A 14,935-nucleotide genomic window follows, 5' to 3' on the forward strand; every position below is an offset into this window, starting at 1 on the left:
GTTCTCCTTTAAAGCTTTGCAATATGTCAGGTGCTGCTCCATCTAGGGAATATTTTAATGAAAACGTTACTCCTGTTCTTTTGGAGGGAATGAAAGTGCTTGCTCGAGATAGGCCTGAAAATCCTCTCCAAGTGTTGGGCCATTACTTGTTAGATGCTAGTCAGAATCAACTACAAAGAAAACAGCCTGAACCAATGATTTCTGAACCCCAGTCTCAGGCGCAATCGCAAAATATGAACCAAATTTCCCCAACATCGATTTCGAATTCGAATTCGAATCCCCAATATCCTTCCACAGCAGATGCTTCTCAATATATTTCACCAACTTCGGTTCCAGACACGTCATCAGGTCCTTAATGGCTTTTGTTGTTGCTCCTTGCTGGAACTATAGAATTGAAATATTTCATTGACGAACTCTATCCAACGTTTAGGGTGGGCTAGACTCAGCGAAATTACCTAGGGCTTAAGAGAACTATCGAACAAATCCATCAAGGACCATGCTGTGAATATGAATCTGGTTATAAAAATGTGCTTTCGTTTTTAAGTTGGTTTTAATTCTTGATTACCTTTCTCCGCCATTCCTTAACATGTTGTTAGTCTGAAAAGTACCTGAATGGATTCTTTTTCATGGGGATGCATGTTGAGTATAAATACTAACAGGTCGAGAGACCGCGTATGATTACAGCTGAGTTTTCATACTAAACGAATCCACACTTACACTTAATCCCTACATCCTTTCAAACAATGGAAAAGCTGTTGTAAGAGAATTAGATCATCCGCTCGGTTGCTTTTCGTATGAACAAAACGCATCAGGCGAAGGCGAAGGCCAAGTTGGCCTTCGCCTGATGCTACCTAGATTTGCACTCCAGAGCTTAAAAAAGTTTTTTATTTATCTTCTAGTTCTCTATTTTTGTTTTATATTCACGTTTGATAACTTGTTTATCAAAATACTATTTTTGGGCATACATGCCTCACAAATTTACTGGTATCTACATATGACGCTTTCCCAGTACTATGAGAGCAGTAACGAAAAATGACTTAGGCAAAGTGTTGTCCATCATAGGCCATTTTTGTACGTAAAACAGCAATTAGTTCAACTAGTATGCAAAAGATCCTGTTGTATTCCCTTCCTACTTCAAGCGTATTATTTGTAACCCATAACCCAGGTAACAACAGTCCAGAATTACAGAAATCCTTTTACAATTCGCAAATTCTTGATTTCGTAACGTTAAGCTCATTTTATTCTATTCTACTTTATTTGATTTCTTGTAGGCTTATTTATTATACCAGCTTTCCTGGCATCAATTCTTTCCGTCCCTTTTGCGTTCCTTTGCGTTATCGTGTTTTCCGATATACGTTTGCGTACGCAATCCATTGTTTATATTGAAACGGGAAGTCTGAACTCACACTCCACACCCTCTGCAAATCTTGAACGGGAATACAGGAACTCGCAGAAATGATCTCGTTACTCCGTAGTCAAGCCTCTTTAAGAGCCATCCCTAGATGCTCACAAGCCAGCTTTGTATGTACATTAATTCTTACGTCCATCAACAATGAAGACGGGTCCTTCACTTCAACAAGAGGTTCTAAAGCTACTTCATGCTAACCAGCGATATTAGAGACGTATGAATAGCTCTCAAGCAAAAGGAGCCTTTGAAGGTATCAAGAACGCCAATGGAAACTATCTTGTTACTATGATTGCTGGTGACGGCATAGGACCGGAAATCGCAAAATCTGTTGAACAAGTCTTCGCTGCTGCAAAGGTATGTTTCCTTACAGAATGAAAGAGATGAAGTAAAAACAGGACTGACAAAATATTGTAGGTCCCTATTGAATGGGAACCTGTCAAGGTTTACCCTCTTTTAAAAAATGGTATGTATTCTTTCATAGAAAACAAATCACGTTGACGAAACGTTTTGTTTGTTTTTCATCTGCGTTCTTGATTATTAATACTTTCTGCCTTATAGGAACAACCGCTATTCCCGAAGATGCTGCTGAGTCGGTGAGAAAGAACAAGGTTGCTTTGAAGGGACCTTTAGCAACTCCAGTCGGCAAAGGACATGTTTCTATGAACCTTACTCTTCGTAGAACTTTTGGACTTTTTGCAAACGTTCGTCCTTGCGTTTCCATTAACGGCTATAAAACCCCTTATGACAATGTCCACACGGTTTTAATTCGTGAAAACACCGAAGGTGAATACTCCGGTATTGAGCATGAAGTCGTTCCTGGCGTTGTTCAATCTATCAAGCTGATTACTCGTGCTGCTTCTGAACGCGTCGTTCGCTATGCTTTCCAATATGCTCGTCAAATCGGCAAAGACAACATCACCGTGGTTCACAAGGCTACCATCATGAAAATGGCTGACGGTTTGTTCCTTGACACCGCAAAGCAAATTGCTCCCGAATTCCCTGATATTAAATTGAATGAGCAAATTCTTGACGATACTTGCCTCAACATTGTTACCGATCCCGTTCCCTACAATGACACTGTCATGGTTATGCCCAACTTGTACGGTGATATCGTTTCTGACTTGTGTGCTGGTCTGATTGGTGGTCTTGGATTAACTCCCTCCGGTAACATCGGTAAGGATGCCTCCATTTTTGAAGCTGTTCACGGAACTGCTCCTGATATTGCTGGAAAGAGTCTTGCCAACCCCACTGCTTTGCTTCTTTCCTCCATCATGATGTTGAGACATATGAATTTGAATGAGCACGCTGCTAAAATTGAGACAGGTATGTCTAATGATAATACAATTGTGGCTCTTAATCTAACACTTTTTTTAGCTATATTTGATACCCTTGCCAACAGTCCCGAATCTCGTACCAAGGACCTGGGAGGTAAATCTTCGAACGTCGAATACACAGAAGCCATCATTTCCCGCCTCAAGTAATGACTTTTATCCTCAATCTTTTTTGCATTAATGCCTTCCTTAAGCAATTATGCCGATGACTTTCTACACTGAAATAATATTTCAAATACAAACCATCTAACCCCCTTCTTTAATTTTACAGATTTCTCAATAAAATAAAAATTAAATGAAATTTATTACCTTAAATAACAGACTAAGAACTGTTATGTTTTCTTTTTTGTACTCTATTCATTGCCGTCTTCCATCATGTTTTCCGAAGTTTGTAAAGGTATAGTAGCAGTTTTGGCAACCCATTCTAATTGAACATCTTTCAAAGAAGGAATGCGTAAGACTCCATGGTAAAACTGTTATTAATGTTAGAGAATGTAGTTGACTTCAATTTGTAAACGGCACTTACGCGTTCTGCTGATTTTCTATTTTGAAAATTAATCAACCGTTCATCAGGATTAAGTTCATCAATACTTTCATAATCGCCAATACTGAAAACGGATTGTAGTAAAGTTTCATTCTTCTCGGGCGTCACATTTTTAACTTTAATCTTTGTAGGCCGATTGTCTATGGACATTGATGCCAAAGAGAATGCACCTCTACCTCTTCCTCTATATGCAGAAGACCCTCGCTGAGAAGCTAAGGATGAAGAAGGATGATGATTCGTGGACTGACCTGCCTGACTTCCCTCACCTGCTACAGGAATACCCAAACTTTCAGCTTCCGCTTTTAGGACTGCTAGCTGAGTTTCCAATAGCTGTGAATTGTTCTTGCTTTCAGGGTCGGCTTCCCTCATCTTGCTCATTAGTAACTTTTGTTGTTCAAGCTGCTGCAAAGCCAATTCTTGTTTTCTTTTGTTCAACTCTTCCAGGGCTTTTTTGTTTTCTTCTAGACGCTTCATTCGTCCTTCATGCAGTTTTTGCTTTTCGGCAATATCCTTATGAAAATCTTCGTTTTGCAATAAAAGAGTGGGGTCCTCGTCCTCTTGATATTCAACATCTGGAGATTCTGATGAAACTTGAGAAAAATCTTTGCGGAAGGCAGGTCGACCTTGGGAAGCTTTATTAGAATTATACCAAAAAATTTTAATAAATCTATTGTTGAATATTGGCTCTGGCGTTGTCCATGCATTCTGAGCCGCCTCATGAGATGTAAAAGTCAATATAGCTGCATGATGCTCAGGATCAAGTTCAACCTTTTCGAGAATACCGAATTTGGAAAAAAACGAATGGACTTTCTCTTCATCCATATATTCTTGGGGAATATTACGAACATGTAAAACTGTATTCGTTGGATCATTCGACGCAATACGAGCAGGCCGTTGACCCATCGGACCACCCTTAAAATTACGGCCACCAAAACCTGCTTGACCCGCCCCGTAAGGGTCATTTCTTGAAACAGGCCGCTTTTTGTTTTTCATTTTTAAATATGAAGATGGATGACCTACAGGAGGAAAAGGGAGAGGAAAAGGAGGAATTCCAGCTGGACTAGAAGGGTTATAAAATCCAGGATTCTCTGGCATAAACCTTGAATCAGACATCGCAGGAGGAGGATACATTGGCATTGGCATCATGGGAGGCATTGGAGGAAAGAACGCATTTGGATTTTGCGGAGTTGGAGCGACGTAATTTGGAACAGGAGCACTCTGTTTCGGAGGAAAAGAATAGCTATCGGAATACTGGGGTGGTTCATTTGCTAGTACAGTAGCGGCCACTTCTGGGGCTTCTTCGAGATAGGATCGTTCACGTAAAACATCAAATATTTTATCAACAAAAGGAACAGTTTCTTGCCTCAAAAAGTCTTCAAGCTGCGAGTAACATAATTGACGAACTTCCTCTTCTGAAGATTCATGCCGCAAAAGAGCCATAGCATAATCTGACAACACGCCAGCATCAGCATCGGAACTATAGTTACATTAGCATTTAATGCTGAATAATAAAAAATAAAATAAAATCTCTTTACAAAGAGACACCTCTTTTGTGTAAGGTTGCTGCTTTACTTACATGGGTTCTAATGCCTTTTCCAGATACTTTTTCAAGTACTAAACTAGTTAGAATTTTTTTTGCGCTACTAATATACCTGTGCATGTTCCTCTAAAAACAAGGGCATCTTAAATAGAGGAAAGTTCTGTGAAAGGTTCTAGGTATAGGTTGTTGATGGACATCTTAGCGGTTGGTACCAACTTCAAAAACTCGGTCATCAAATTAAAAGAAGGAATGCTAAAGAATACTTTGTCAATATATTACCAATTTTGAAGTCTGTCTTTACCTAACAATCGTAACACTTTTATCAACATTTGTAAAGTTTTGCCAAAATGGATATACTAGGCTTGCGACCATAAATGCCACGAGCTCTTGCTTTCTATAGATTTGTTTCTTCAACTATTATACTGCATTTGTTCCATGCATTGCTTTTCTGAAAGTAATTTGTGTATACAACCAGCTACTTACTACTTCTCTTCAGAACAACAGATGAATGAACATTAAAATAAAGCTTTTTCAGTAGAATAAATAAACGTCATCTTGGAATTTTCTCAAAGGCATTGCACAATGTCTACTTAATTTTTCAATGGATAATTTACTGCATGTAATATCCATGAGTAGCCATAAGCGTAAACGAAATTAAAGCATCAAACAACAGGGAGCCTTAAATAATAATATGTCTCGTGGAAGAGTTGGTAGAGGAAAAAAAAAGGAGAAGCATATCGAATTTTCATGTGTGCCAATGCTTTGAATTGGGTCAATTGATATAAAGAGTGTTTGAAGGCAAGAGGAAGTACCGTGTGAAATCTAAACAAAAACAAAAAGAGTAAATATCGTGCTCATTGAAAAATACAACAACGAATGATAGGAATTATTTGGGAGAAGAGCCAGTAAAAATACAGTCCAGTACTAAACTAAAAGTGAATAAAGGATTAACAACCAAGTCGACGCGATGACTAGAAAAGAAACAAACATTTTCTTATGAAACCCTCCGACTGCTCAGGGAACGAGGGAATTCGGACCATCGGAAAATGATCATGAGAATAAGTAGGCTTCTAAAGTGAATCCAACTGCGGAGGTTTCGCCAGGTCTTCCCTTCTACTTTTGGGTCGAGATGAAAACATCCTTGATTTTTGTGTCAACGCGGAAGAAGGTGCAATAGTTGCAGATGATTTACGAAATTGCTTTTTTCTCTTTTGACGTCTTTGTTCAGAGGTCAAATAGGCCGTCCGAAACGCTTCCCAGCCTTCTATGACAAGGATGTCAAAACGCTTACTCGATAATACCAAATGAACTCCGTGGTCTAAAGGATTTCGAAACTGGAAAAAAGGGACAGACGTAATTACGAGGCGAATGTTAAATAAGCGCAAAGCTTTGTTTGTCTGTTGAACGTAACGCGAAGGATATGCTATGCTTGAACGATAAAGTCCAAGGACATAAAACAACAACATGGTTACAATCCCTGAGAGCAGACATAATTTATAAATGAGGTCGATTAACGAATATAGTGAAACCCGAAAAAACACCCGGTACGAAAAGTAAATATTCCATGTCAACATAGATATGTAAAAGGCTAGATATTTTCGTCGACGGGAGCAAAGCTGTAGATATGTCTTTCGAAAGGAAGCTTCTAAAATTAAAAGATTATGGTACACAGCCAATGTATTAGGAACAAAAGGAGAAGACATGGCATTGTATGCTTTATCGAGCGTAAGAATGGAAAGATGCAAGCCAAATAATCTTAAAAAGTTACGAGAAAAACAATCACCAATTTGTCATACACTCCCTCTACTCAGTTACCTAAATGCCAACACAGAAATCTTCCAAAACCAATTGCCCTTACAGTTAATATTGTCAATCCTTTGCTGTTATAAGAGCCACACACGTTTCTTACGACCAAGAACACCTTAATTTTACACAGCAAAGCCAATTAGACAATTTCCATCCGTACAAACTAGTAAGTAAGAAAACCTCTGCAATCCAATTCACAAATTGATTGAAGACTCAACAAACTGGAAATATGCGAAAGATGCATAGAAATCGCGCGCATTCCCAAGATCCAGGATTGCGTGGCACTGTAAGTGTACATAAAGAGCGACACACAAATACACGATATGTATTTAAACGACTACATTAAGATTTCAAAAAGAAAAGAAGGTGTATCGGTACATTGTGTAAGAAAGGATAACGAGAAGGACTAGATTCTGGTAATCATATTTCCTCGTACATTCAAAGGTAAAAAGTGTAAATAAACCAGACCGTGTAGACGCGTCCATGGATTTTATACCTGATGATGAGGATTTGCAGCAATTACTAGAAGCAGAAGAAGATAAAGGCTCAAGAAATGGTGAGGATGAATATGAGGAAGAAGAAGAGTACCTTTTGGAGATGAGAAATGCGAATGCTTTGGAAAATTTAGAGCATCGAAATATCCCAAATGATTTGTTTCGTAGTTCTCAACCAATTGGATCTCCTACGAGAAATGGAGATGATCTGCCCTCAACTTTGGATTTGTATAGCTCTGAAAATGGGGCATCCAGCATGGATTCTAGCATGGATGAAGACACAAAGTTGCCAAATGTTTCAAACACTTCAAAAATTGAGCATGAGAAAGAATCAGCGTATTTAAAAAAGGACCTGAGTAGCTTTATATCCCGTAAGACGATGGATATCGACACTCCCATGGCCGAACCCAAGGATGATTTATCCCAAAAGCAATCCCTCTTTTGGCAACAAAACAAGACAGAAATGCCAAAGGGGAACCAGTTCTTTCCAGAAGAGGAACTTCCTCATGACAGCCTTGCCCAGAAAAGCTTCAGTTCTCTGACTGACTCAGTTCGTCTCCCTTCGCCCGATACAAAACTACCCTTTTCTTTCAAGGAAGAGTCTGGCACCGATTCTAATCCTTTTTTTCTTCCACCTACGTTTCAGAATGTTCCTAATGCCAAACCTTTGCATGATCTAGACAATCCGTACACAAACCCATCAACTGGCTCTTCTAGTACCTTTGGGTATGTAACTGCTCGTACTTCTTCTGGAGCTGTTTTCCACTTTCCCAAACGCTATAATCGCCATGTACAGATTTCAACTCAGCAACGCCCTGACTATAATGCTGAGCTATCAAAAACACCTTTCTTCAAAGACACTTTACTTCGAAATGTCCAATCTTGGTCGAAAGATTTTCAATCACGGCCCAAAGTGAAACAAGATTTGCTTTCTTCAGCTGGCCATGCAAATAACGCCTCAGGCTTTCCTGCTTTGAAAAGCTTGGTGCGCACCGAGGCAATGTGGGTTGACAAGTTTCGCCCTCAATTGTTTCGAGAATTAATCGGTGACGAAAGAGTACACCGAGATGCCATGCGTTGGATAAAGGCTTGGGATCCGTTTGTATTTGGGCATACTGCTCCTCATGCGTCAGCATCGCCACGTCAACTTGCTATTTCAAAGGCTGTAGCTAAAGATACAGGGCGTCCTGATAAACGGATTATGATTTTAACAGGTTATGCTGGTTCAGGAAAGACAACTTTGGCTCATGTAATAGCCCGTCAAGCTGGTTATAAGGTCCTTGAAATAAATGCTAGCGATGATCGTACAGCAAACACCGTTCATGAAAAAATTGACGCGGCTGTCTCGTACCACTCTGCCTTGTCATCCCAGCCTACTTGTATCGTGGCGGATGAAGTAGACGGCGGAGATCCAGCCTTCATTCGTGCTCTTGTTACACTTCTGGAAAGCGATGAGAAAGCCAGTGTTGCACAAACTACTACCAAATCAAAGAAAAAGTCAAAGCAGAAAACTCTTTGTCGTCCTATTATTTGCATCTGCAATGATCTTTATACTCCTGCATTACGGCCTTTACGACCCTATGCTCAAGTAGTCTACTTTAATGCTCCCCCGCAAGCAACTTTGGTAGGACGTTTACGTTCCATTTGTAGGTCTCAAAACCTATCTATAGACAGTCGCTCTTTAACTTTATTGACAGATATCTACAATTCAGATATCCGAAGTTGTTTAAACAGTTTGCAACTGTTGTCTTTAAACGCATCATCTGTTAATCAGGAAATGATAAGACATTTACAACCAAAAACGAACTCCTCAACAAATTCTGGTCTCTTATCATCACTTCTACATCGACCTGATGCGCGTTCTCTACGAAGTATAGAAGCATCACAAATTTCTTATTCACACATAGACACATTACTAAACATGATTGAAAGTGGTAATGATGTAGATGCTACATTAATGGACTGCTATCATGTCTACCTACAGTTGCCTTTTACAGATAATCTGTTTTCAAAACCAGCAATAACAGCGGATTGGCTTTATTTTTTCGATCGGCTTAATACACTAACTTACAGAGGGCATCACGAATTGTGGAAATATATGCCTTATTCAGTAATTCACTTTCATTACTTGTATGCTTCTGCAAATAAAGTTCATCTTACTCGTTATCCTCGTTACGACTTGGAAATGATGAAGCTTCGTCGCGACCGGCTTGAGATTTTGGATACCTTCATGTCTTCTTTCAATGCCCAAGATTTACAATTCTATAAAAAACAAATCGTGCTCCTAGATTTAATTGATCCTTTGTTGAGCGTTATCAATCCGTCGATTAAGAAGGTAAAGTTACTTTGTGTTTGACGCCAACTAATTATGTTTTAGTCTTCTAGAAGCTCTTATGCCGAAGATAAAGTAAAAATTGAGCATGCCGTGCGAATCATAGACCACTACAACCTACGGCTAAATCATATTCCAATCGGTGATGGCCAATACACCTATCGACTTGAACCGTAAGTATAATATAGGACACCAACAACTGTCTAACCTTTCAGCCCTCTAGAAGAACTAGTATGGAATCCTCCCTCTAGTACGTATTCAACTAGACAATCGCTTTCTCAAGAACTTCTTCGGAAACGTCTTGAACAAGTCCAAAAGAGCTCTATTTTAAAGCCTTCCTCTTCGGAATCATCAAAAAAGAAAAGAAAAGAAGTAGGACTTGAAAGAACTATACGACGCGACTTTTTTGGTAGAGAAATCAAAATTCCTCAACAAAATGAAAATAGCCTAGAGCATGAAACGTCCCCAATATCTTCAGAGAAAGCTATTGCAGTTAATTTGAAGTTTCATGATGGGTTTTCAAATGCTATTCGAAAGCCTATCTCCCTTCATGACATCCTTCATTTTGAATAATTTGTATATTAATATAATTCTTTATTTGTTTTATTGTTATTTGAAATCCATTTTCGCTAGTAATATTGTCTCACAATTTCTATTTACCATCTGTGAATTCTGCTATTACCACAGAAGGCAGGTATTTAGCTTAATGACTTAATCGCTTCCAATTTAGTTTGAAGGCTTCGTTTTTTTCGTGCCGTTAGTAAAAAAAAAATTGATTCCCCATTCTTTTTACTGCATTATGTCCGGAGTTCATGTTCGAGCTGCATTGTCGCGTCTTGCCGATAGATATTTACAGAATTCTGAAAGCCCATCAGAGCCGTATACGATTGAAACAATTATTGGATTTTTTGAAGGAATCATTAACTCGTACGTTCATCGACATTGAATACTTTTCAAAAGACTGACTTCAGTTAGAATCCCTTCTGATTCACCAGTATATGGAATTGAAGATATACTATATCAGATATTCTCAAAACGTAAGACAAAATAAGTATGTTACCTTACTAACATAAAATCTAGTTTCAAATAATAATGCTGATGGGATTCTATACAGCCGACTCTCTAATTTAGTATCTCGTTTACGGACTCAAGAGGTGCTGCAAAACAAAGCTAGTATATTACAAGTATTATATAGCCTATCAAGTTTAAGTGAGACCATCAGTGAACTGGCATCTTCTCATCCAATGAATTCTCTCTCAGAGGTGCAGGCTTTACCCTCTTTGGGACCTGAACGTACATTTTCTGAAACTACAGAAGCAAGGAACACGAGCAAAAGCATACCTGTCTCTGAACGAAATTCTGTGTATGAGTGGTCATCTTTTTCACAAAAGCAGCCGACACCTGCTGAAGAAAAAGCTTCGCATACTGAAGAAATTTCTAATAGTGAGAATTATTTGAAAAGTGCCACGCTGTTTATTCTTCAAGGCGTTTCAACGGACCTCGTGAGTTTTCATGATGGTAGTGCTGACTTATCACAACAAATCCCCTCTCATCATATATTACAAATTCGTTCTTTATGTGAAATTGGTCTTCTTTATCGACAGCTGAAAAGATTTGCTGATTATGATGGGTTTCAAACTTCACCTTCAACTTTGAGATTATCTGAATCTTCATCTGAGGAACAAACTCTTGCATTACAAAGTTTCCGAGCATTCGTTTCTAAAGAATTGACGCAGTACCTAAGTCTTATCGCTTCTTTAGAGTCCCAACTTCGAACAGACAATTCAACGAGATCACAGACTGTTAGCATTCGGCGTTGTATAGTATGGACTAATAAGCCACGACTGAAGTTTCGGATACTATCATCCATTGTAGATTCATATATAAAGGAAAAAAACAAGAAGAAGCTAATTCACATTGTTGCCAGATACAGCTTCCATGGTGATCCCATCATTCACGACCTTAGCAAGCGGGTACTGATGGAAATCACTCAACCCCTTCATGAGATGATTGAGAATTGGGTTTATAAAGGAGAGTTGATTGATCCTTTTCGGGAGTTTTTTGTCATTGAAAGTGATGATATATCTCATACCCATGATAGACAGGGAACAGGACGAATTGTTTGGAAAGGAAAATATCACTTAGAAAAAGAATTAATACCAAGCTTCCTTTCAAGTCCTTTAGTTGAAAAAATATTTCTTATCGGAAAGTGTCTCAACTTTGCCCGCTATGGTTGTGATGATTCAGAATGGACTCAGGAGCACTATAGCAAATTTGCAAAAAAGCTCTCATATACGGACTTTCAGAGTCTAAAGTTAACTATTGATATGGCTTATACACAGTCCACTCGACATCTCGTTCAACTTATGGAAGAGAAGTTTCATTTGAGTGAGCATTTGAATGCTATCAAAAAGTATATTCTTTTGGGCCAAGGTGATTTTGTTACATATTTAATGGAAAGTTTAGGTGATTCTTTAGAACAACCTGCCAACACTCTTTTCAGACACAATCTTACAACATGCTTAGAGAGTGCAATTCGCTCAAGCAATGCCTCTTACGAACAAGGGTATGTTTTAAAGCGCTTGGATGCAAGGCTATTGGAGTTATCCCATGGTGAAGTAGGCTGGGATGTCTTTACCTTGGAGTACAAAGTGGATTCTCCAATTAACGTTATTATCACTCCCTATTGCTCCAGACAATATTTAAAAATGTTTAATTTTCTATGGAGATTAAAAAGAATTGAATTTGCTCTTTCTCATTCTTGGCGTCGGTCAACTCTAGGAGCCCGGAATATTATTCGTGAACTAGATTTCGTTCAACCAGAATGGCATTTTGTCAGTATTCACTTGGCCGAAATGATTCACTTTATCTGCCAGCTTCAATATTATATTCTTTTTGAGGTAAGTCTACAAACATCAAGCTAGGTCACTAATTATCATATAGGTTATTGAGATTAGCTGGGAAAAACTAAAAGAGGAAATGTCAAAGCCAAATGCTACATTGGATACATATATTGAAGCTCATCACCATTATGTGACCAGTATCACACATAAAGGTTTGCTGGGTAGCGCCAGATCGCGGACTGAAGATTCCTTCCTTCACCAGCTTCATGAAATTCTAAAGACCATCTTATCTTTTCATAACACAATTGAGGTTTTGCATAGTTTTTCTGTGTCACTATACAGTCGTTTGAAGGTCAATGCTCTTATATCCACAGAGTCATTGGAAGAAGAGTACGTGCCTATTCAAGAAAAACTTCAACACTGTTCAGAAGAATTTCAGCTACGACTAAAACACTTTCTGTATGGTTTAGCTACTCAAAAAGATTCAGAAATGAGGTTTTTGTCTGTTCGTCTGAATTTTAACGAATTCTACGCACTCCAGCAAAAGAGGATATAAAAGTTTATTTATATGTAAATTAAGTTTATTAAAAAAAAAAAAAAAAAGAAATGTAACTTCATGTCTTCTGAGATTGACCATTTGAGTTCGCCTTTAACCAACCACCATTTCCGCAACACCTTCCTGAAACCATCAATTTTTGAACAATTCGATGTCTGCACCTTCTGGAAGGCTTCAACCGCAGCGGTTTGCTGCGTTGCCAAATCCGATCACAGCTGAAAATAAATTTTGGCGATCTTTCAAAGTTCCTGTCGTAGCAAAGGAATATAGTTCTGTCAGCAACATTCATTTCTCTGCTGAATCACCACATGATTTTGCTGTTACAAGCGGTACACGTGTTCAAATATATGGAGCAAGCTCACGTTCTGTGAAGAAAACAATTGCCCGTTTCAAAGATATTGCATATTCCGGTAATATTAGAAAAGACGGTAAACTACTCATTGCAGGTGATGCCACTGGTCTCGTTCAGGTATGGTTTTTAATTTTTGAATGATTAAAGGCGTTTGGGCTTGTTTTAGAAGTTTCCATATTGTGAAGACCTATATTCTGTGCTGAAGAAAAAAGCGACATTAATAATGGTTATGAAGGTTTATGAAAATTGTTTCACACAAGAAAAGAGGAATTATAACAGTTTATCTTGCGCCTTTTATTATTATTATTATTTTTTGCTTTTTAAAGAATATGAAACCGGCTAACATAACCTTTTAGATTTTCGATTTATCGACTCGTAGTATCTTAAGAAGTTTAAATGTGCATAAGTATCCTGTGCAGGTTACTAAATTTTGTCCTTATTCAACAACTAGCTTCCTTTCTGGATCTGATGACAAGACTGTTAAAGTCTGGGATTTAACTACGGGTGAAGCTAGCCATGATCTTCAGGGACATGAGGATTATGTGCGTGCCGCAGAATGGCTAAGTGCTACTAGACTGGTAAGTGCTGGTTATGATGGCACTGTTCGATTATGGGATACACGTTTGGCACAACCCGAGGTAATGTCATTTGATCACGGAGATTCAGTGGACGCTGTCTTGCCCCTGCAATCAGGAAGTACTATAGTTTCTGCTGGTGGGCCTTCTGTTAAGGTTTGGGATCTGGTAGCTGGTAAATCAACAGCAGCTAAAACACTGGCCAACCATCAAAAGAGTGTTACATGCTTGAGCACGAATTCAGACAATACTCGTGTCTTAAGTGGTGGTTTAGATGGCCATGTCAAAATTTACAACGTGGCTGATTGGAAGGTTGTCCACGGTATTAAATATTCTGCTCCTATTTTGTCACTGGGTCTTTCTCCTGACGATCGAAATCTCGTCGTTGGTATGACCAATGGTGCTTTGTCTCAAAGAACCCGCCGCGTAGGCAAGCAACCGACCACAAAGACTCCTTTCCTCTTAGGTGTCGGCAGTGCATTTGGTGTTGCTCAACGTAAAAAAGACGTTTACAAGGGTGAAAATGATGAATTCTACGTCGAAGAAGTACGTCGTAAAAGACTTCGTCCTTTCGATAAAGCTTTGAAAACTTTTAATTATGGCGATGCTTTAGATATGTCCCTAGAAAACGGATCCCCAATTTTGGTGGTTACCATGTTAATTGAATTATTGCATGTGGGAGGTCTACGTATAGCGATTTCTAACCGTGACGATCTTTCTCTGAGTCCGCTTTTGAAGTTCTTGCGAAAATATATTCAAGATCCACGCTTTACAGACGTTTTGACTATAGTTGCAAACACTGTCTTGAACATATATGGAATTGCATTGGGCGGTAGTGTCATGGTTGAAAGTGCCATTTCAAAGTTCCGCGAAAAGGTTGAGCAGGAAGTTGTCATTTCTCAAAAAGCCAACGAGCTGGTTGGCATGTTAAATATGCTTTCAGCATAAAGCAATATCCTATGCTTAATTCCTTTTAAAAAAGGAAAAGGAAGTTAAGCCGTATATACACGAGAAAAGGTTTTTATATATTTTTGTATGGTTCGGACAAAGGCAGTTTACTATTTGCGATGAACTGGTTCTCATTTACTTTTGGTGAATGGTTTATATAAACCGCTTTACTGATATAATTTAAACAAAAAGTAATAGGGCTCTTC

General features: G+C 38.7%; 7 protein-coding genes across 7 annotated transcripts; 5 read left to right on the forward strand and 2 right to left on the reverse strand.

Moving 5' to 3' along the window:
* Positions 1 to 23: 23 nt before the first annotated feature.
* sdc1 (Lid2 complex Dpy-30 domain subunit Sdc1) lies at positions 24 to 356 on the forward strand (the record flags this gene model as incomplete). The annotated part of the gene is made up of 1 exon (XM_056178963.1): positions 24 to 356. The coding sequence occupies one exon, from the start codon at positions 24 to 26 to the stop codon at positions 354 to 356; it is 333 nt and encodes a 110-aa protein (XP_056036217.1).
* Positions 357 to 1,455: 1,099 nt separating this feature from the next.
* idh2 (isocitrate dehydrogenase (NAD+) subunit 2) lies at positions 1,456 to 2,889 on the forward strand (the record flags this gene model as incomplete). Its single annotated transcript, XM_056178964.1, has 5 exons — positions 1,456 to 1,521; positions 1,619 to 1,762; positions 1,823 to 1,871; positions 1,967 to 2,731; positions 2,783 to 2,889. 5 exons carry the CDS (start codon positions 1,456 to 1,458, stop codon positions 2,887 to 2,889), a joined length of 1,131 nt encoding a protein of 376 aa, XP_056036220.1.
* A 203-nt stretch (positions 2,890 to 3,092) lies between these two features.
* rmn1 (MTREC (exosome adaptor) complex RNA-binding subunit Rmn1) lies at positions 3,093 to 4,965 on the reverse strand (the record flags this gene model as incomplete). The annotated part of the gene is made up of 4 exons (XM_056178965.1): positions 3,093 to 3,212; positions 3,266 to 4,760; positions 4,860 to 4,897; positions 4,936 to 4,965. 4 exons carry the CDS (start codon positions 4,963 to 4,965, stop codon positions 3,093 to 3,095), a joined length of 1,683 nt encoding a protein of 560 aa, XP_056036221.1.
* A 928-nt stretch (positions 4,966 to 5,893) lies between these two features.
* Positions 5,894 to 6,526, reverse strand: nem2 (serine/threonine protein phosphatase (Nem1-Spo7 complex) regulatory subunit; the record flags this gene model as incomplete). Its single annotated transcript, XM_056178966.1, has 1 exon — positions 5,894 to 6,526. The coding sequence occupies one exon, from the start codon at positions 6,524 to 6,526 to the stop codon at positions 5,894 to 5,896; it is 633 nt and encodes a 210-aa protein (XP_056036433.1).
* An 865-nt stretch (positions 6,527 to 7,391) lies between these two features.
* ctf18 (Ctf18 RFC-like complex subunit Ctf18) lies at positions 7,392 to 10,028 on the forward strand (the record flags this gene model as incomplete). Its single annotated transcript, XM_056178967.1, has 3 exons — positions 7,392 to 9,458; positions 9,501 to 9,628; positions 9,671 to 10,028. 3 exons carry the CDS (start codon positions 7,392 to 7,394, stop codon positions 10,026 to 10,028), a joined length of 2,553 nt encoding a protein of 850 aa, XP_056036432.1.
* A 226-nt stretch (positions 10,029 to 10,254) lies between these two features.
* Positions 10,255 to 12,854, forward strand: alp6 (gamma tubulin complex GCP3 subunit Alp6; the record flags this gene model as incomplete). The annotated part of the gene is made up of 4 exons (XM_056178968.1): positions 10,255 to 10,382; positions 10,431 to 10,492; positions 10,536 to 12,355; positions 12,399 to 12,854. 4 exons carry the CDS (start codon positions 10,255 to 10,257, stop codon positions 12,852 to 12,854), a joined length of 2,466 nt encoding a protein of 821 aa, XP_056036435.1.
* A 151-nt stretch (positions 12,855 to 13,005) lies between these two features.
* Positions 13,006 to 14,729, forward strand: utp15 (U3 snoRNP-associated WD repeat protein Utp15; the record flags this gene model as incomplete). Its single annotated transcript, XM_056178969.1, has 2 exons — positions 13,006 to 13,323; positions 13,563 to 14,729. 2 exons carry the CDS (start codon positions 13,006 to 13,008, stop codon positions 14,727 to 14,729), a joined length of 1,485 nt encoding a protein of 494 aa, XP_056036434.1.
* Between the last annotated feature and the right edge of the window lie 206 nt (positions 14,730 to 14,935).

The sequence above is a fragment of the Schizosaccharomyces osmophilus genome, chromosome 1, assembly GCF_027921745.1.
Source record: "Schizosaccharomyces osmophilus chromosome 1, complete sequence".
In the NCBI taxonomy this organism is placed as follows: Eukaryota; Fungi; Ascomycota; class Schizosaccharomycetes; order Schizosaccharomycetales; family Schizosaccharomycetaceae; genus Schizosaccharomyces; species Schizosaccharomyces osmophilus.